At 34.5% G+C, this 23014-nt stretch overlaps 1 protein-coding gene across 1 annotated transcript; it reads left to right on the forward strand.

The window, feature by feature from the left end:
• Window positions 1–297: 297 nt before the first annotated feature.
• On the forward strand, window positions 298–22732 carry LOC133323447 (angiopoietin-4-like; the record flags this gene model as incomplete). Its single annotated transcript, XM_061532372.1, has 9 exons — window positions 298–665; window positions 15223–15440; window positions 15510–15730; window positions 15806–15826; window positions 16028–16105; window positions 17205–17279; window positions 18502–18588; window positions 22192–22589; window positions 22686–22732. Coding segments are annotated over 9 exons (1513 nt in total), but the record flags the coding sequence as incomplete, so codon positions are not given.
• Window positions 22733–23014: the final 282 nt, after the last annotated feature.

Consider the following 23014-nt stretch of genomic DNA (forward strand, 5'->3'; position numbering starts at 1 on the left):
AACTGAAAATCTATTTGCGATTTTCTCAAAAATCAAAAGTCGACATCGATTTGGCGAATTGTCAGTTCGCATTTATGACGCGAAAGGAGATGGAATTCAACACATCCATGAACCCAATTGAAATTGGTGAAAATCGCTTTAGATTTAGATATAGCTGCCATAAATAGGTATGTCCGATTCCAAACTAGTTCAGTTTTGTTGAAATCGGTTAATATATATATATATATATACATATACATATATATAATTTCGGAGTTGCCTACTAATAAGCAAAATTTGTTTTTAATTTTTTTCTAGAAAACCTTTGGACTTTACGAATTGGACAACAATTGCCAGACGCAAGGACGGCTCTGTCAATTTTTACAGGAACTGGCGATCCTATAAAATGGGTTTTGGTAATCCACCTCACGGCGAATACTTTATTGGCCTAGAAAGATTGCATGAATTGACGACAGCCGTTCCAAACATCGAACTTAAAGTGATTTTAAGAGATTGGCAGGGTGAGGACCGTTATGCCCTCTATGATGGCTTCCAAATTGGAAATGAAGCCGAGAAATATCGACTCAAGGTACTAGGCAAATACAGTGGCACTGCTGGTGATTCCTTGGCATATCACAAAGGTATGAAGTTTACTACCTTCGATGAGGATAATGATAACAATGATGGTAATTGTGCCGAGCGATGGAAAGGGGCATGGTGGTTTCATGATTGTTTCAAGAGGTATAACAATCATTTTCGATTACATATTATTTTTTGTTTTGTTTTTCAATTTATTTTCGTAATTTTTCTTTACAGTCATCTATTTGGAAAATATGAAAATGAGAAGGTAGCAGCAGGCCAGGGCATTCAATGGTTTCATTGGAAAAATACTTATGCTTATTCATATAAATATGCCGAAATGCTTATTAGAGCAAAACCGGAATAAAAATATATTTTTAATGTTTCTAATATTGAATATTGAATAAATAAAATAAATAAATAAATGACAATTTATTTTGACTTTCTCAGTCTACTTTCAAGAAACAAAATATTTCCATTTTTTATTTATTTTATAAGAACGGATAAAGTTATTCAAGAATATTTTGACGCTATCAAAGTAATTACAGCGGGGTATAATGCACTTCTGGCCCAGGGGGTTTACCAAATTCAGATCCAAATTTCTTGCAGTTTTGTTTTAGATTGGGGAAGCCAAGTAAAGAAATTCAACTATGGAATTCAGGTATTTTCAAAAAAAAAAAAAGGTTGAGGTAAGTATACTTAAAAGAAATGTAAAAATTGAAAAATTTTCATTGGCTGTTGATATAAAAAAATCAAAGAAATTGGCCACATTTGAAAATCTTTATTACATTTTGTAAAAAAATATGAATAAATTAATGGGTCTTGGAAATATAGTGAAAACCATGTAAAAACTTCGTTTAGTTCGGAGAGGCTGAACATTTTATGCTCTACACAATATGCCTTAAGGGGATTCTCGGGGTCAAATTTTTTGTTGATATAATTCGAATCTACACTGATTAAAGAATGTCTCTACAAAATTTCAAGTGAAAATCTCAAGAACTCTTGAAGATATATCCGATTTATTGTGTCAGCATCAAGTGACGGCTGAAGGGCTTCTTCAAACTTTAAACGCGTTTTTCTCTAAACATTTTTTTGCGAATGGCGCGGCACGATAACTCAAAAACTAATAATCCAATCGGTTCCAAATTTTGCAACGTTTCTCTGGGAGTGTATAGCTCTCGTATGAACTAGGATAAAGCCAATCGGTGAAGATCTTCCTTATTTTTTAACTTGGTTTTTGGTAAAAAAATCGGCGATTTTCCAAAAATATTTTTTTCAAAGGTCCACCATTTTTTTAATTTTAGAGCGAAGTCAATAATCCTAGTTCATACGAGAGCCAGACATGTACTCTTTCTAACACCGTTGGAATTTTCGGATTCCGATGATCCAGTGAGGAGTTATCATGCCCGCCATCAAATATAAGGACTTTTCTTTAATTACAAAAACAACAACAAAACAATAACAAAATTTTTTTGTAAATTATTTTTCTTCTCTTTTAAATCTTCAAATATATATGTGCAAAGTTACAAACCTTAACAAGCATTGGTATTGATTTCCCAGCCCATTGAAAATCTTGAAAAATTTAAATCGAGAATGGGTGGGGTTTCCTTAAATCGGTTGGGATCTTATGTTAAATCGGAGACCTATATTGCCTAATTTCGGTATATATATGAAAGCCCTGAGGAAGCCTTTGTTACAAATTTCAGCCATGTCGGTGGGGGGAAATCCAGTCAAAGCCTTTAAAATACCGAAAATGAATCGGTACGGTTATATGGGAGCTATACCAGAACGTGGAATGATATTGATTTTTTTATTAATGGGAAGATTTGAAACCCCATTAGAAGCTGAAATAAACAAATTATAGCCAATTAACTTCAAAAATTCGCCCACAATACGGAATAAGGGGTGATGGGGGTGGGTGATTGTGTCCCATTATATGGGTAGACTTTCCGAAATCATGGGTCGTTACTTATAATTTTTTGGTGGATTGACAACTCAAAAATCATCAAAAATATCTAAAATTACAGCCAAATTGGTGGAAAAATGTGTCAAAACCCTTCAAAATACCGAATATTTGGGAATACCCTTATATGGGGACTATACTAAAAATTTAATCAATTTTGATAATTTTTGGTAGGAAGATGTATTACCCAACGAGAACCCAAAAAACCAAATTGCTGCTGTTTAGGTGGAAAAACGTGAAAAAAACTACAAAATACCAAATATTTGGGGGTACCCTTATATGGGGGCTATTCTAAAAATTAAACCAATTTTGATAATTTTTGGCAAGGAGATTTATTACCCAATGAGAACCCAAAATAACATATTACATCTGATTAGGTTGAAAAACGTGTCCAAGCTCCGCAAAATACCGAATATATATATTTTTTTGGGTACCCTTATATGGGATATACCCCGAAACATTAGCCTATATTGATAATTTTTGGTAGAAAAGATTTTCTTTCAAATGAGAATCCTAAAAAATATAAAGATCCCCAAAATAGCGAATAATGAGAGATGCCGCTCTGTGGGGAGTGGACCCTTAAATCACACACCTAATACCTAAAAATGTATAGATCACAAAAATTACTGCCCCGCTTTATTGAGAATTGTCTAAAAAAGAAGGAAATCTTGGAAAGAAAACCCAAAAAGTCCCCTTTCATGAAGGGCTAGAGGGTTAATGTGTTCCACAAAAATATTAAGCCTAATGTTAGTAGGAATATCGCCGAACACACCTTATATCTAAAATGTACACAACAAAAGAATTTCCCTTGCAGATTCATTGATAATTGAAGAAAAAGTGAGCAAAAAAGAGGAAAATATTTAAAGAAGTCCCAAAAGGTCCCCTTATATGAAACGCTACAGGGTTAATTATGTCCACAAAAATATTCAGCATAATGTTAGTAATAATATTGCGGAACACACCTTATACCTAAAATGTACACAACAAAAGAATTCCCTTTCAGATTCGTTTAAATGAGAATTGATCAAAAAATGTAAATATTGGAAAGAAGACCCAAAAGGTCCCCATTAAATGAAACGCTACAGGGTTAATAATTCCACAAAAATATTCAGCATAATGTTAGTAATAATATTGCGGAACACACCTTATACCTAAAATGTACACAACAAAAGAATTCCCTTTGCAGATTCATTGAGAATTGAAGAACAAGTAAAAAAGGGGAAATATTTTAAAGAAGTTCCCAAAAGTCGTCTTAAATGATACGCTAGAGGGTTAATATGTTCCACAGAAATATTAAGCATAACATTAGTAATAATATTGCGGAACACACCCAATACCCAAAATTAATAGATCAAAAAATTGTTCGTTTAAATGAGAATTGATCAAAAAATGTAAAGAAAGAAGCCACAAAAGGAAAATATTTCTTATATCCCAAAAGGTCCCCTTATATGAAACGCTACAGGGTTAATTATGTCCACAAAAATATTCCCCATAATGTCGTTGAAAATATTGCCGAACACACCTTATACCTAAAATGTACACAACAAAAGAATTTCCCTGAAGATGCATTGATTTTTGCAGAAAAAGTGAGCAAAAAAGAGGAAAATGTTTTAAAGAAGTCCCAAAAGGTCCCATTAAATGAAACGCTAGATTTAATTAGTTGGACAAAAATATTCTCCATAATGTTGTAAAAATATTGCCGAACACACCTAATACCAAAAAATGTATAGATCAAACAAATGAAGAAAGAAAACAAAATTATTGCACCTTGAGAATTTTAAAATTTTAAAGTCATTCTTAATTGTGATCGATGTTGTAGTTGTTGGTGTTGTTGTGCAGTGACAAGAACCAATGCATAAATTCTGAGATTCCAAAAAAAGCCAACAACAACTATTGTACAACGCATAAATATTTATAGAAGAAAATATTTTCCCAGTTAAAAATTCGTATTCCATAATAATACGTATTGGTCATCCATCAATGGGCAGCTGCAATTCGATCAAAGGGTCTTGTTTTTGCACTCTCATGGATGGATGATAAAGCAATGGAGTAAACAAGTTTTGTTATGCCCTCCCCTACAACATGGAGTGTATATTAAATTTCTCATTCCATTTGCCAACACCTTCATATAATTATTTCCGATCCTATCCTAAGTATACATATATATTCCTGATCAAAATAGAATTCCATGTGGATTTAGTCATGTCCGTCTGTTCAAATCTCGATGGAGCCGGAGCAATATTTAAGATAGAGCTTTGATATTTTGCACATATATTGCTACTGGTCGTAGGATGTTTGGTATTGAAAGTGGGATATATCAGATCACATTTTCGTATAGCCCCCATATAACAGGACCTCCCACAATATTCGTGTTTTTTTTTTGAGGCTTTTGGGCACGTTTTTCAGCTGTAATTTGATATTGTGGGTAGAAAATCTTCCAACAAAATCTATTTTATTTTAGAGTGGTACCCCCAATATTCGGTATTTTGAAACGTTTTTGGGCACGTTTTTCAACAAAATTGGTTCTTATTTGATATTCTCAAGTAGCAAGCAAAATCTCCCCCACCAATTCTTAACAAAATTTGGAATATCTTCCTACCAGAAATTATCATAATTGGTTTACTTTTTAAAGTAGCCCACCCCCCAATATAACACTGCTTCGCAAATTTCAATATTTTGAGGAGTTTGATGTTGAGTTTCAACCACATTGTCGGTAATTTTATATTTTGATTGATCTTTGAGTAGAAAATCTCCCTACCAAAAAATCTCAATATTATCGGAAGTTTCCGGGTAGCCCCCATACAATGTTACCCTCCATTATTCGGTGTTTTGGCGGGGTGATTGGACACGATTTTCCATCCATTTGGCTGTAATTGTATTTTTCAGCAGCTCATGGGGTGTCACATCTCACTACCGAAAATTTTAAATGTTGGTTTAAGTGTGTGTCCCGCCTATTATTCGGTATTTTGAAGGCTTGGGCTGCATTTTCACATCGCTGTGGCTGTTATTTGGTACCAAAAGGTTCTTGGAAGGTCTATGCTTTTACATGACCCCATATATGCTGGTAGCTCTCCTTTTGTCGTAGTTTTGAAGATTTTAAATGAATTTTTTGCATCGAAGTGGCAATAATTTGCCATTGGAAGAGGGATATTGGAGGGTAAAACCAAAATGGGAATAAGAATTTTATAGTTTATAGGGTCTACGAAGGATCTTTCGAGGTTGTTGCAAAGGGTGGAGGGTATACAAAGAAAAAAAAAACACTAAGGAAAGTAATAAATTCGGACTGGACCAACTATATGATACCCTTTACCACATTGGTTATATTCTAGATATGTCTCCTAACAGATGTCGCCATTTCGAAGGAACAATGACATGAAATTTTACGAACTGGAATATGTGATCTTTATGCCTTTCCGGTTCGAATTAGAGCAAACTTGATACACGCTATTCGACAGGGCACACTCTTCAAAATTTAATCTCAATCAGACACCCGTTTGAAATCTATTTCTGAAAGTTGTGTCTGCATCTGCACCAATTGCAACAACACGCAATAACATCATTCTAGGTGCACCATTTATCTAAAATAAAACGAAATCCAATATTCGAGCTATATCTAAATCTGAACCGATTTTTTACGTAACTTTGCACACATCATTCTAGACTCAATTCAGTACGCTGTGCCAAATTTCGTGCAAATCGGAAAATATATGGGGACTTTAGTGCACCATTTCTCTTAAATCGGACGAACATATATATGGGAGCTATATCTAAATCTGAACCGATTTTCACGAAACTTAACACACATCATTCCACACTGTATTCAGTACGCTATGCCAAATTGCGAAAGATATATCGAAAGATATATAGGCACTTTGGTACACCATATACCTTAAATCGGACGAAAATATATATAGGTGCCAGGGACGTACGCATCATTTCATTTGGGGGCGGCCCGATTTTGATTTTGTTAGTTTTGTGTTATCAGTATTTACTATAGATTTATACACAGATAGAGGTACGTGGACTTTGTAATTGGTTTTTCAGCTACTTTTTTTACCCGACATGGGTTAGAAAACCTTCTTTCAGCTGATGCTGTGGTTAAAATTTGTAACAATATATTTATATTTGGAAATTGAGTTTTGTCACATACTACAATCGAATCAAGTGGGTTAGATGCGATTAGATCGTGGATCTTTCGCTTTCCACATAGTGATTCACACACATCCACTTTCAGATATTTTTCATAAAATTGTATGGCAATACAATTTTATAATTACATATCGATAATGTTGGAACTATTTTTTTTAATTTTCCACAAATCTGCTTCTTATATTTACAATTGATTCGTTCAAACATGGTACAAATAATGTAATTCTATACAATATGCGGAGTTCGAACTCATTACATTTGACCTGAAACTTTTACTTCTTAGAAATGCATTCAAATGAAATCTTTTCTCATTTTCCCACATTTCTTCCCATGATTCTACTATCTCGTCTATATTTGTAGGCAATTATTCTGCTTAATCTATCGTGTGTTTCACAATGTGTATGTAGTCCTTTGAAAGATTTATTCGCTTCTCCAAAATATTCTACATAAAGTAGCAGACCTTTTTGGATTTCCTGACGAATGAGAAAATTTCAAAATTTAAAAAAAAAAATACACTTCAGTCGCATTTAAACTTAATTTAAATGCAGCTGAAGAACAATGAATGTATACCGCAGAAGTGAATTTTGATTAAATAATTGTCTGCACTCCATTATAATTGCCGGACATGTTAGATGCGTCGTCATATCCTTGACCTCTCAAAAATGTTGCATCCAAACCCAAACTGATTACTGTGTTTATTATGACGTTCGAAAATTCCTTTCCTGTTAATTCTTTTAATTCTACGTAGCAAGGGAAACATGCTTTGACTTTTTGAGATACCTTGTCAAAAATCGTATACATTTATAGTTTCATCCGCTGAAACCGATCACTTTCACTTCTTCAACAATAGACTTCTGGATGTATTCTCCACTTAGTTCTATTAATTTGTTCTGTATTCTGGAACTCAGGTATGTTGCATTTTTGGGTGTACTCTCCACACATTTTCTAAGTTTATATCTAACGACAGTATTCAGGAGACTTTACGTTTCCTCAAGGCGATGTTCTCTCTTTCACACAATAAAATTGTCTCAATTGCCACTTTAATTGTATGCGTTTGTTCTTTCAATATATCTGAAGCTTTTTTGTTCGTAACAAGTTCTATACGTCACGAAACACCTTTCATTCTCGATATAAAGTCCCGAGTTCTCGTCATGGCATCTTTGTGGTATTCCTTTTTATACCCTTCACCACACTGTGGTACAGGGTATTATGTCTTTGTGCATATGTTTGTAACAGGCAAAAGGAAACGAGATAGACACATGGTTCCTTTTGAGAATATGCATAGAATCACTTTCTGAGTCGATTTATGCATGTCCGTCCGTCCGTCCGTCCGTCCGTCCGTCCGTCTGTCCGTCTGTCCGTCTGTCCATGTTAAATTGTAAACAAAGTACAGGTCGCATTTATGATCCGAATTGGATGAAATTTGGCATAGGTCACTTATTCGGCCCAAGGACGAACCCTATTGAAATTGGGAAAAATCGGTTCAAATTTAGATATAGCTCCCATATATATATTTAACCGATTTAATGTAAACGGTCCCTATATATCTTTCGATTTGCACGAAATTTGGTACAGCCTAATCATTTAGGTCTAGAATGATGTCTGCCAAGTTTCGTGAAAATCGGTCCAGATTTAGATATAGCTCCCATATATAGTTTCGTCCGATTTCATGTAAATGGTACCCCAAAGTCCCTATATATCTTTTGATTTGCACGAAATTTGGTATAACGTGCTGAATTAAGCCTAGAGTGATGTATGCCAAGTTTGGAGAAAATCGGTCCAGATTTAGATATAGCTCCCATATATAGTTTCGTCCGATTTCATGTAAATGGTGCCCCAAAGTCCCTATATATCTTTTGATTTGCACGAAATTTGGTATAACGTGCTGAATTAAGCCTAGAGTGATGTATGCCAAGTTTGGAGAAAATCGGTCCAGATTTAGATATAGCTCCCATATATAGTTTCGTCCGATTTCATGTAAATGGTGCCCCAAAGTCCCTATATATCTTTCGATTTGCACGAAATTTGGTACAGCCTAATCATTTAGGTCTAGAATGATGTCTGCCAAGTTTCGTGAAAATCGGTCCAGATTTAGATATAGCTCCCATATATAGTTTCGTCCGATTTCATGTAAATAGTGCCCAAAGTCCCTATATATCTTCTGATTTGCACGAAATTTGGCATAACGTACTGAATTAAGCCTAGAGGGATGTCTGCCAAGTTTGGAGAAAATCGGTCCAGATTTAGATATAGCTCCCATATATAGTTTCGTCCGATTTGATGTAAATGGTCCACCAAAGTCGCTAAATATCTTCCGATTTGCACGAATTTTGGCATAACGTACTGAATTGAGTCTAGAATGATGTCTGCCAAGTTTCGTGAAAATAGGTCCTGATTTAGATATAGCTCCCATATATAGTTTCGTCCGATTTCATGTAAATGGTGCACCAAAGTCCCTATATATCCTTCGATTTGCACGAAATTTGGCATAACGTACTTAATTGAGCCTAGAATGATGTCTGCCAAGTTTCTTGAAAATCGGTCCAGATTTAGATATAGCTCCCTTTTATTATAGATTGATTTTAAGTAATTGACGTACTAAGGAACCAATTGGAATAAAACGTTCTGAAAGTTGTATAACCTAACCTGTGACAAGTTTGTTTGAAATCGCTCAATATTTGGATAGAGCTTCCATATATATTTTCGCCCGATTTGTAGTAAATTGGGCATCAAACTCCTCATGTTAGTCAGATCGACATCAAATTTTGCACAACTTAAAAAATTGAGCATAGAATTACGTAGTTGCGTTTTCTAGAAGTGCAGACATAGCCCAACGGTGACCTATTTATATTTGTTTGAAGTCGATTGACATACTTTATGGATAGATCTAGGTAGAATAAATATCACATTTTTTCATCCAATTTTATGTTATAGTCCTGCTTAATATACCCATAGTGGTGAAGGGTATCATATAGTCGGCCCCGTCCGACTTTACTACTTTCCTTACTGGTTTGTTTCGTGGTCGGTGAAGCATTCAATAGCATCTTTCCAATTTGTAAGAGGCTGCGACAGAGGTAATTTTGGGACTTGGTGGTTGGCTCTTCCGCACCCTCCATTATTTGAAAATAAGATGCCGAATTATGTTTTTTTGCAAAATAGTCAGGCCGAATCCCAGTTTGTTGTTTTTATATAAAAAAAACAACTACTTATTAGTGGGGAATGTATGGCATTGTCCGCCGAGGGGTAAGGCAGGGAAGACTACAGTTTCGGATATCACCAATGATCCTCATCAGTTCCCTTAGCTTTATGTTGGGATATTCTCCCCAGAAGCTATTTATTGCTTCTTTACAAAAAAAAACCTTTCATACCCGAATGTCTCTTGTGCGTTTAAAAAAAACAACACCTTTTGCTAAATCTGAATATGCGATATAAGGAACCCCTGGGGCCGGGTCGGGTATAACTAAAATAAAAAACAATTCAATTCGAACACTTTTGCACACACAGGAATCCAAATTTTTTTTTCATCCGATTCAATGTAAATGGTGTCCAAAAGTACCTATTTATCTTTTGATTTGCACGAAATTTGGCACTGCGATCTCAATTAAGTCTAGAATGGTGTTTCATAAAAATCGATTCAGATGTAGATATAGCTCCCATATATATTTTCGTCCAATTTAATGTAAATGCTGTACCTTCGATTTGCACGAAATTTGGTACAGCGTATCGAATTGGGTCTATAATGATGTGTGCCAAGTTTGGTGAAATTCGGTTCAGATTTAGATATAGCTCCCATATATATTTTCGTCCGATTTAATTTAAATGGCGCCCAAAAGTTCTTATTTATCTATCGATTTGTACTAAATTTGGCATAGCGCACTGAATTGAGTCTATAATGATGTCTGCCAAGTTTCGTGAAAATCGATTCAGATTTAGATATAGCTCCCATATATATTTTCGTCCGATTTAATGTAAATGGCGCCCAAAAGTCCCAATTTATCTTTCGATTTGCATGAAATTTGGCATAGCGCACTGAATTGAGTCTAGAATGATGTGTGCCAAGTTTCGTGAAAATCGGTTCAGATTTAGATATAGCTCCCATATATATTTTCATCCGATTTAATGTAAATGGTGTACCAAAGTCCCAATGTATCTTTCGATTTGCACGAAATTTGTAATAGCGCACTGAATTAAGTCTATAATGATGTGTGTCAAGTTTCATAAAAATCGGGTAAGATTTCGATATAGCTCCCATATATATTTTCGTCCGATTTAATGTAACTGGTGCCCAAAAGTTCCTATTTATCTTTCGATTTGCATGAAATTTGGCATAGCGCACTGAATTGAGTCTAGAATGATGTGTGCCAAGTTTCATGAAAATCGGTTCAGATTTAGATATAGCTACCAAATATATATTTTCGTCCGATTTAATTTAAATGGCGCCCAAAAGTCCTTATTTATCTATCGACTTTCATGAAATTTGGCATAGCGCACTGAATTAAGTCTATCATGATGTGTGCCAAGTTTCGTGAAAATCGGTTCAGATTTACATATAGCTCCCATATATATTTTCGTACGATTTAATTTAAATGGCGCCCAAAAGTCCCTATTTATCTTTCCTTTTGCATGAAATTTGGCATAGCGCACAGAATTGAGTCTAGAATGATGTGTGCCAAGTTTCGTGAAAATCGGTGCAGATTTAGATATAGCTCCCATATATATATATTCGTCCGATTTAATGTAAATGACGCCCAAAAATCCCTATTTATCTTTCGATTTGCATGAAATTTGGCATAACGCACTGAATTGGGTCTAGAATGATGCGTGTTAAGTTTCATAAAAATCGGTTAAGATTTCGATATAGCTCCCATATATATATTCGTCCGATTTAATGTAAATGGCGCCCAAAATTACCTATATATCCTTCGATTTGCACGAAATTTGGCATAGCGCACTGAATTGAGTCTATAATGATGTGTGTCAAGTTTCATAAAAATCGGTTAAGATTTCGATATAGCTCCCATATATATTTTCGTCCGAGTTAATGTAAATAGTGCATCAAACTCCTAATGCTTGTCCGATTGACACGAACTTTTGCACAACGTATCAAATTGAGGATGGCTTTATTGCGTTTTGTTGAAATTTGTTGCAGATTCAAACATAGCTTCCATATATATTTGCGACCTATCAAATAATCAACGGCTGTCTAATGGAGATTAAATTTCGAACAGCGCAGCACACCACATAGCTTGTGTCAAGTTTGCTATAAATCGATTTCCAAAAATTTAGCATAGGTTGATGTTAGTCGGTTCACATATATAAAGAGATTGCACATTTAAGTTCGTTCCGTTTGTCATATGGCAATGTTCCTTCGTAACGGAGACGTCTGTTAGGATACATATGACGAATATACCCAAAGTGTTGAAGGGTAGCATATAGTCGGCCCTGTCCGACTTTACAACTTTTCTTGCTGGTTTTCGTTTAATTTACATAATACTTCTCTTATGGTTTTATAGTAATTAGTAATACAAACGTTTTTTTTCGGCTTCAAAAGCCTGATGATACAGGTAATGATATGACTCGTGGATTCCAATGTTGTTGAACAATGCCGCGTTCGTCTCACTCCAACTGGGATTTTGGCCCCAATTTTTTTAAGACATGGACAGCCTCTTCATCCAATATCAGGCGAATGGAATGTGTGATGTTTTGAAGCAAACTTTGCATCATCTATTATCATTACAAAGCCTAGATCAAATTCCGCTCTAGTAAGGGTCAGTTTTTTTTTAAATTATAAATTTTATTAAATTCAAGCAAATCGAATAATCGATTTGATCAATATTAAATCTGAAAACTATTTGATAAAAACATACCTTGCAAAACAAAAAGAGAATAATAAGACCTGTGTGCAATTCCGACCACCGCAAACCATAGACTGAGGGTATATATCTGATGGCAACACTGACTGACATTATTTTTACTTGTTTTTGTATATAATACCGTTTTGAATACATCGTAACTTCGTTCATTGTTGTTGATTTTTTTATTTTCGATGTCAATAATGTACGATATTCGGTTTAAGTTGTAATCAATTATTGGAATATTCGAATGACCTCGAATGTTCAAATGCTTTTTATTGAATTTGGTTTTATAATATATGGCCCTTTTATAAATGCAGTCAATTGTCGATTTGTTGAATTGAATTTACACAATCATGTCAGCGATAATTTCTATTATTTCACTGCATATTATTAGTTCTTATCAATTTCATTTATTGTTGTAAACTTTCGTTTATTAAAATGCAAATTTGGATTTTTTTTTTTTGAAAACACATCGTAACATTAAGTGGGGTCACTGTATAGACTGTGCCAGTTAAATATATTGAAACGCAATTTCTTTAATTTTTATTTAACAAAATTGTTTTTATTTAAAATTTTTTTAACTCATTGCTTTAAACTTCAAAGTTGATCTGAACTCCAAAGTAGAATTGAATTGATATTTGTTTCAATATAATTTCTTACAACAAAAACATTAAAGGTAATGGGTTATTTAAAAAGAGAGATGATAACAATAATAAATTTTATTGGGCCTAAAAAAAATTCTCGACTCGAATCTAGTCTTGAAAAATATTTTTAAAAAATTCTCCCCTTTCGAAGCGCATTACAAAATATTTGAAAAAAAAATCCATACCTTCTGGGAGCCTTAAAATATATTTTTTTAAAATAATCCCCCGCCATTGATGGAGCCTTGAAAACATATTTTTAAAAAAATATACCCCTTTTTGGAACACTGAAAACTATAAAAAAAAATCCACAACATCGTTGGAGCCGTGAAAAAAATATTTTTTAAAAATCGAAGCATTTTGTGGGGCCTTGAAGAAGGAAACATTAAAAATCCAAGCCTTTATTGGAGCTTTGAAAAAATATTTTTAAAACATCGACAAATTTCTTTTTTATTGATTTCTCTTTCGAGATGAGCTACATGATCGGAGTTGCAATGAAAAGGAAAGCCAGAGAGATACTACATTCCCACCACTATGCAACGCGTTTCGCTGTTGGTTATGCGGCTCGTCAGGCACATTGGGCAAAGAGGCTTACAAATGTCTTTACTTGATAAGTTGTATTTATGTCGACTATTGTTGCGAAATTGCATCTACGAATTAAATTCAACCGTGTCAAGGTTCGGACATTTGGCATCACACCAGAACATTCATTTTCAGAGCAGATTTTTCTTGTAGTGACGGACGGACTTTTTTTTTCCATACAGACTACAATATTTTTCTTCAATGGGATGCAACTGCATATTGTGCAACCTTGGGCAGATAAGGAGGTGGCTTTGAACGCTAAGGCGCTGGACATCAACAGATGCCATGGGAACCAGGGTTCAAATCCCAGCCGGGCTCAAGCTGATTTTTTTGTGTTTGGTTTTTATGCCTTTTTAGGGCGAAGGATCATTCATGTAAATGTTTTTTTATTAATTTCTCTTTCGATATGAGCTACATGATCGAAGTTACAATGAAAAGGAAAGCCAGAGAGATACTACATTCCCACCACTATGCGACAATAATAAATTTTATTGGGCTTAAAAAAATTCCCGACTCCAATCTAGTCTTGAAAAATATTTTTAAAAAATTGACGTCTTTGGAAACGCATTAAAAAATATTTTTAAAAAAATCCATACCTTGTGGGAGCCTTAAAATATATTTTGTGAAATAATCCCCGCCTTTGATGGAGCCTTGAAAACATATTTTTAAGAAATATACACCTTTTTGGAACATTGAAAACTATTAAAAAAAATCCACACCATCGTTGAAGCGTGAAAAATATATTTTTCAAAAATCGAAGCATTATTTGAAGCCTTGAAAAAAAAACATTAATAATCCAAGCCTTTATTGGAGCTTTGAAAAAATATTTTTAAAACATCGATAAATTTCTTTGGAGCCTTGAAAAACAAATTTTCAAAAAATTCAAGTCTTTGTGGGAGCCTTCAAATATTACTTAAAAAAAATCACGCCTATTTTGAGACATAGAAAAAACTATTTAAAAAAAGCACGCATTTGTTGGAGACTAGAAATCTTTTATTTATTTTTTTTTTTGTGGGCCATTAAAAAATATTTTTAAAAAATGCACGCCATTGGAAGGGCATCATGAAAAATATTTTTAAAAATATCCGTATCTTCATGGGAGCTTTGAAGAAAAAATATTTTTTTTTATTCAATGCCATTTTTTTTGAGTGCTCAAAAATTGTTTTTAAAAAAATACACCTTTGTTTGAGCTTCAAAAACATTAAAAAAAAAAACAACACGCCTTGTTGGGGTTTACGGTGAATATTTCCATGTGTTGCAAACAGAGAAATGAAAGCCTCCGTTCTGTAGTGGAGGGGGACAAAAAAAAAAAAAAATTGCGTTGTTTTTATTTTTGCGGAATATTTGTTTCTGATAAGCCTGCCTCGAAGTCAACATGTAATGTTCGCAATGTCGCCACTCATCAGTTTGCATTAGAACCTCGATCGGTATAGATTAATCAAAATGAAAATCAAAGCTATTCTTTTATTCGTAGTAATAGTATTACAAATAATAGTGGGAAATAAGGCAGACGACAATGTCGTTGCCTCCACCGTCAGTACCATAGTTGAGGAAGACACCACTACCATATCCGGCGACATGATTACCCTCCTCAAGAACGACACCACTACGGTCTCCAACGACGACACAGCCATCCCCGAAAACACCACTATCATCTCCGACGAAGACACCACTACCACTGAAGAATATTATGTAATTATAAGTCTAAAATCTTGAATTCGAAATATTTCAATAAAATTTAATTCACAATCAACATTTTAGAATCCCTATGAAGACGAACAACAACTGTTTCTGTGGAGTGATTTATTTCTGAAAGTGAATGAAGTATTGGTGGTGTCGAAGAACATGAACAGTGAAACGAAGGAAATGCACACCGAAATGAAGGAAATGCACAACGAAACGAAGGAAATGCGCAGCGAAATGACTAGAATGTATAGCGAAATAAATAAACTAAACACCAATCTGCTGGACGTGACTCAGAAGTAAGTATTTGAAACTGAAAATTAAGTGAATTAAATTTTAAAAGATTTCGATTTTATTCTCCTATTTTATTTCAGAATTGATGATTTGACCAAAAGGTAAGATACTCTACTCCGTGATAAACTTCTTCGTGTCCAATAATGGTGTTCGAGAAATCGAACCACACCCACCCAACCTACCCTCAAAAACATCCAACGATAAAGAAACCAAAATATCCAATCCTTAATATGATTTGAGTATTCAATATCAAAATTTTATTCGAATAAGTTGACGATTAATCACATTTGTTTTATTTCCAGGCAAGGGGAACTAGAAGGGAACATGGCAAAAATAGTGGAGCAACAAATGTCATCGATGAATGTCACCTTGATGGAGAGGTATGTATAAAAATATTTACAGAGACCAGTGTATATTAAATGTGTCACTCCGTTTGGATCACCTCGAAATATTGATCGGAGATCCAAATAGATTCTATGCATCCATGATCAGAATAAATGTATGTCGTCTCATCATGAAGATGACCCGCTGGTGATATGAGAAGACACCCAGTATTTTGGCAGGTCTGATTATTGAAATGAAAGCCTCCGTTCTATGATGGAGGGGACACAACAAAAAAAATTGCGTAGTTTTTATTTTTGTGGAATATTTGTTTTTGATAAGCCTGCCACGAAGTCAACATGTAATGTTCGCAATGTCACCACCCATCAGTTTGCATTAGAACCTCGATCGGGATAGAATATTCAATATCAACATTTTATTCGAATATGTTGACGATTAATCCAGGGACCGAAAATAACAGTTATTTTTTAAAATGGGAACAAAAAATCTTTATGTTAGAAACACTCTCAGTTCCCATGTTAAGGATTATTTTTTAACGGAAAAAAATAAACGTTGATTTTTAACTGTTAAAAATGATTTTTATTTTTTCCGTCAAAAATAAAAGTCTTTTTGGGATTTTTATTTTTTCCGTCAGAAAATAAAAGTCTTTTTGGGATTTTTATTTTTTTTTTTCGTCAGGAAATAAAACTCTTTTTACGTAAATAAACATATAGAGTTTGGTACCAGTTATGTAACCTTTGACCTAATAGTCAGGGGAATGATTCTTTAATTAATATTCATGATTTGGTACCCTAGACTATTTTTTAAAATTTTATAACAAATATTTTTTACCTTTGATCTTGATTACTTATGTGTACACTTATTGTAATAAGGACAGAGATTTATAAATTGTAATTTTATAACTGATTACAAGTTGTATAAACTACTTTCCGTAAAAAGAGTTTTATTTCCTGACGGAAAAAATAAAAATCATTTTTAACAGTTAAAAATCAACGTTTATTTTTTCCGTTAAAAAATAAATAATTAAAGTGGATTTTTTTTTATTTAGGTCACATAATAACAGTTATTTTTTACCTGATTTGATATAAGTTATAACCGTTACGGTCCCTGGATTAATCACATTTGTTTTATTTCCAGGCAAGAGGAATTGCAAGGGAACATGACAAAAATAGCGCAGCAAATATCATCGATGAATGTCAACTTGATGGAGAGGTATGTATGAAAGTTTTTACAGAGACCAGTGTATATTAAATATGTCACTCCGTTTGCATAACCACGAAATATTGATCGGAGATCTAATACATTATATATATATATATATACACGATCAGAATAAAATTCATGTCGTGTCATCATGAAGATGGTCCGCTGGTCATGAGAAGACACCCAGTATTCTGGCAGGTCTGATTATTCTTCCACTGCATATCACTTTCATTCACGAACAACACTGGTGCTACATAGTTAGCCACAGACCTGCTCATCGCCTTGTAAGAGGTCATCAAGGTTACCGTATCTGCGCCCCAAGTACTGCCGTCAAGCGATTTGGGGACATTTTTCCTACTTTTCATCTTATCGCAGATAGCTGTGGTTTGCGTGGACGATTTGAACATGCTGTTGAATGTGACCACGAGAATATTGGGGTAGTGTGTGGTCGAAATCGCATCGGAGGGCGTGTAATACCTGAACGGTAGAGGTTAAAGAGATATCCTTGAGGAACTCCCCGCTTTTACGGCGTTTGGGCTTCTTTTTCAGGAACTCTACGACTCGGGTCCACACATACAGTTGATTATCCAACGTTGCAAATTTGGCCGGAGAAAAGTGTTCTCGATATCCTCGAACAATTTGGCATGATTGACTGTACCAAAGGTTTTTTATAGTTCAAGCGATATCAACACTGTGGGCAACAATTTTCATTGACCTTGGTTTCCTGCCGGCGCCTCGACCAATATATTCAACCGATTCATGGGATAAATAATGGTATTAAATGCTGCATATTGGACGGCTGTTAAAGAGACCTGCGGTGGACTTTCGTACTTCGACGAAGAAGGTGACGTCGTGGACAAAGACTCGCTGGGGATTGCGCTGTAGCACCATCAATCCGGTATTGTAAAACCCGCTGGGACAAGAGAAGTTATCTTTGTCTGCTTTTCCAGTCGCTCGAGAGAGCCACATTTAGGTCCCGAACACCATAAAATTTAAAGTTTTTGCTTATGATCGCTAAATATTTAGGGGATGAAATGAACCAAAAGTTTTTTCAACCGTTCAATATAGACCAAACATTTAATATTCGAACACCAGGAAATATTATAGGGAACCGATCCCTTCACTAACAAATTTCAAGCTCAATCTACAAAATGCCTTAGGCATTTTTATTTCAATTTAGTTTTGTTCGAATATCCTATGGAGTCCATTAAACAATCATTTTTATTTCCAGACTACGTCAACAAGAATTCGATATGAGGCAAATACTACAGGACGTTTCGAAAATAAGTCCCACCGAGAACGAGGAAGTCAACTGGAGGTATGTATGACATCATTTAAAATTATCAGTATCAGTCGGTAGGGCTAGTGTAGAGATACGCAGTCAAGCGCAAAAGTAGAATTTTCGATTTTTGCCTCTGACAAAAAACTCGATTTTTAGACTTTTCGATTTTTGCCATTGACCAAAAACTCGATTTTTCGATCTTTTGATTTTGAAATTTACCGACTAATTAAAAATCTACTAAAAATTTTATTATATGGAGGGTATATTAATTTTGTTTTTCCGTGTGTAACTCATCGAAATAATCATTTCCGACCCTATAAAGTATATATATTCTTGATCAGCGTAAAATGCTATGACCATGTAGCCGTGTCCGTCCGTCCGTCTGTTGTAATCTCTCTAGCGTCTAAACGAATTGAGATAGATCAACTAAATTTTGCATAGAGTCGTCTTTTGTCTTTTTTGTTCGAAGGTGGACTTTATCGGCCCACGTTTAGGCATAGCTCCCATATAAAGGTACCCCCCCCCCCCCCCCAATTTTCGGTATTTTGGCGTTCTAAGACTCTGCTGTAATCATTTTACCTGCGGAGGATATCGATATAAAAAACTAGAACGTAAGGTTCGATAGTGAACTATATATGAACCCGCATTTAGGTCTAGCCCATGTGTGGGAGGTACCAGAAGGAGTGGACCGATATTCCCCAATGTTCGAACTATCTTTGGAAGAAATAATAAGATGGGCAAAGTTTGGATGAAATCAAAATTTTCTGAAAAAAAATTTGGTCCAACGAATCACGGGGTCTAGAACCAATATTTCTATGTGGCATATTTTCACCGTGTCAAAGTGTATACATCCTCATTAGCCATAAGGCTGAAGGAATAATTATTCTGAAATTTGTATTATGGTTTACATAATCGGTTTGTAGAAATGTCGGTATAGATCCACTTTTTGATATTTTCCCTATATTTTCATTTCAGGTACCTGTGAGTATACCTATGGTGGAGGGCCCGGCCGAACTTAACGCTTTTTCGCTTGTTTATATTAAAATAGTTACCTAATTTGTTCCGCGTTTAGGGTTTGGTTCTAAGACTCTGTTGTAATCATTTCACCTGCGAAGGATATCGAGATAAAAAACTAGAACGTAGGGTTCGATAATTAACTATATGTGAACTATAATACGCATTTAGGCCTAGCTCCTGTGTGGGAGGTACCAGAAGGAGTGGACCGATATTTTCCTTCTTCGAACTTGAACGAAGTTTGGAAGAAATAATAAGATGGGCAAAGTTCGGATGAAATCTAAATTTTCTTAAACTGATTTGGTCCAAAGAAACATGGGGTCTAGAACCAATATTTCGATGAGGCACATTTTCACCGTGTTAAAGTCTATACACCCTCATTAGCCATAAGGCTGAGGGTATAATTATCCTTTAAAATTTTCTAAAATGTGTATTATGGTTTACATAATCCGTTTTTAGAAATGTCGGTATAGGTCCACTTCTTGGTATGTTCCCTATATTTTCATTTCTAGTACCTGTCAGTATGTCTATGGTGGAGGGTATCCAAAGTTCGGCCCGACCGAACTTAACGCTTTTTCACTTGTTTTTGTATGAATTGGTGTAAACAAATAAAAGAAAGTTGAAGAATATAGGTTTGTTTGATATCCCAATAATTTGCAACAATTTGTACAAATTGTTACTGAATGTTGTTTGATAACTTAAAAGTTCAGTAAATGAGAATGAGTTGAGAGAGAAATTTTTGGCAGTTTTGTACTGGGTATTGAAAAATTCTTACTGGTAAAATGTACTCAGTAAGAATTTTTATGTTTATCACCACACTGTGGTACAGGGTATTATTTTTTTGTGCATATGTTTGTAACAGGCAAAAGAAAACGAGATTGACACATGGTTCCTTTTGAGAATATGCATAGAATCACTTTCTGAGTCGATTTATGCATATCCGTCAGTCCGTCCGTGTATCCGTCAGTAGATATTAAATTGTAAACAAAGTACAGGTCGCATTCGATTTGGATGAAATTTGGCTTAGCTCACTTATTTGGCCCAAGGACGAACCCTATTGAAATTGTAGAAAATCGGTTCAGATTTAGATATAACGCCCGTATAAAGTTTTGTCCGATTTAAGGTAAATGGGGCACCAAAGTCCATATATATCTTTCGAATTGGCTGAAAGTCACTACATATATTTCGATTTGCACGAAATTTGGCATAGGGTACTAAATTAGGACCCGAATGATATGTGCTAAGTTTCGAGAAAATCGGTTCAGATTCAGATCCACCAAAATCCCTATATATCTTTCGATATGCCCGAAATTTTACATGGCGTACTCAATTGAGTCTAGAGTGACGTGTGCCAAATTTCGAGAAGATCGAAAGATATGTAGGGACTTTCAGCCAATTCGAAAGATTTCCGATTTATATATAGCACCTTCGTCGGTAAATGGGGCTCCAAAGTCTCTATATATCTTTCGATTTACACGAAATTTGGCATAGAGTACTGAATTATATCCAGAATGATGTTTGCTAAGTTTTGTGAAAATCGCTTCCGATTTAGATTTAGCTCCCAAATATATTTTCGTCCTATTTAATGTAAATGGTGCACTAAAGACCCAAAGTTTGGCCGACCGGCACACAATTACAATGTACTGAAGATACTATAATTGAATGTTTTGTACGTTGAAGCATTTCTAACAAACGATTTTATATATTTGTTCACTCGGGACAAGTGTAGTTACATAAATTTTGTTGTTTTTTCTGTATTTTTATTTACACTTTATGTTGTTCTGCGTGTTCAAGGGGATTTTTGAGTCTTTGAGATGGATATCTGTCCCTACCATTGCTCGTGTGTTAAGTTTCGAGAAAATCGTGTTAGATTTCGATTTAAGTTTCTTCAATTTTATGTCAATGTTCTTTCGAAAAGGCGACGTCTGTTATGATAAATATGTGGAATATATTCAAAGTTGTGAAGGGTATCATATAGTCGGCCCAGTCCGACGTTACTACATTCCTTACTGGTTTTGTTTGTTTTGTCAAATATAAAATTATTTTTTTTCCGTCAATTTAATAATCTGAAATTAAAATATACAACGTATTATAGCATGTATTAAACAAAATTAGTTTATTAAAATTTGTTATTTTGTATCTGATTTCTTAACATCTTCAAGTTGTGACAGATACATTTGATTTCTTACCGGATGTTGTTCGATAACTCTTTCCAATATTTCCACATGAGAGAACAAACTCTCTGAACATAAACTACTGTGTAATTTTTACTCAGAAAGTTATTTTTAAATTTTGGACTTTGTGATAATAAACCAAGTATTTATGAAGAAAACTGAAAATCTATTTGCGATTTTCTCAAAAATCAAAAGTCGACATCGATTTGGCGAATTGTCAGTTCGCATTTATGACGCGAAAGGAGATGGAATTCGACACATCCATGAACCCAATTGAAATTGGTGAAAATCGCTTTAGATTTAGATATAGCTGCCATAAATAGGTATGTCCGATTCCAAACTAGTTCAGTTTTGTTGAAATCGGTTAATATATATATATATATATACATATACATATATATAATTTCGGAGTTGCCTACTAATGCGAAGATTGTTTTTAATATTTTTCTAGAGAAAACCTTTGGACTTTACGATATTGGACAACAATTGCCAGTCGCAAGGACGGCTCAGTCGATTTTAACAGGAACTGGCGAGCTTATAAGGTGGGTTTCGGTAAACCACCTCACGACGATTTCTTTATTGGCCTAGACAGATTGCATGAATTGACAACAACCGTTCCTAACATCCAACTTAAAGTAATTTTAAGAGATTGGGATGATGAGGAACGTTATGCCCTCTATGATGGCTTCCAAATCGGAAATGAAGCCGAGAAATATCGACTCAAGGTACTAGGCAAATACAGTGGCACTGCTGGTGATTCCTTGTCATCTCACAAAGGTATGAAGTTTACTACCTTCGATGAGGATAATGATAACAGTGGTGGTAATTGTGCCAAGCAAATGGAAGGCGGTTGGTGGTTTAATAAGTGTTCGCACAGGTATAGCTATCATTTTTGATTACACATTATTTTTGTTTTCAATTTCTTTTCCTAACTTTTCTTTGCAGTCATCTATTTGGAAAATATAGATATGAAGCTAAAACACAAGGCATAGAATGGTACCATTGGAAAAATACATATAAGTATTCATATGTATATGCCGAAATGCTCATTAGAGCAAAACCGGAATAAAAATATATTTTTTAATGTTTATAATATTGAATATTGAAAATAAATAAATAAATGACAATTTATTTTGACTATCTTAGTCTGCTCGCAAGAAAAAAAAATAACTCCATTTTTTATTTATTTTATAAGAAAGGATGAATTTATCCAAGAATATTTTGATGCCATCAAAGTAATTACAACGGGGTATAATACACTTCTGTCCAAGGGG

This window comes from Musca vetustissima, unplaced genomic scaffold (assembly GCF_032173495.1).
Source record: "Musca vetustissima isolate MV318-11 ecotype Yass unplaced genomic scaffold, APGP_CSIRO_Mvet_v1 utg309242, whole genome shotgun sequence".
NCBI classification, from domain to species: Eukaryota; Metazoa; Arthropoda; class Insecta; order Diptera; family Muscidae; genus Musca; species Musca vetustissima.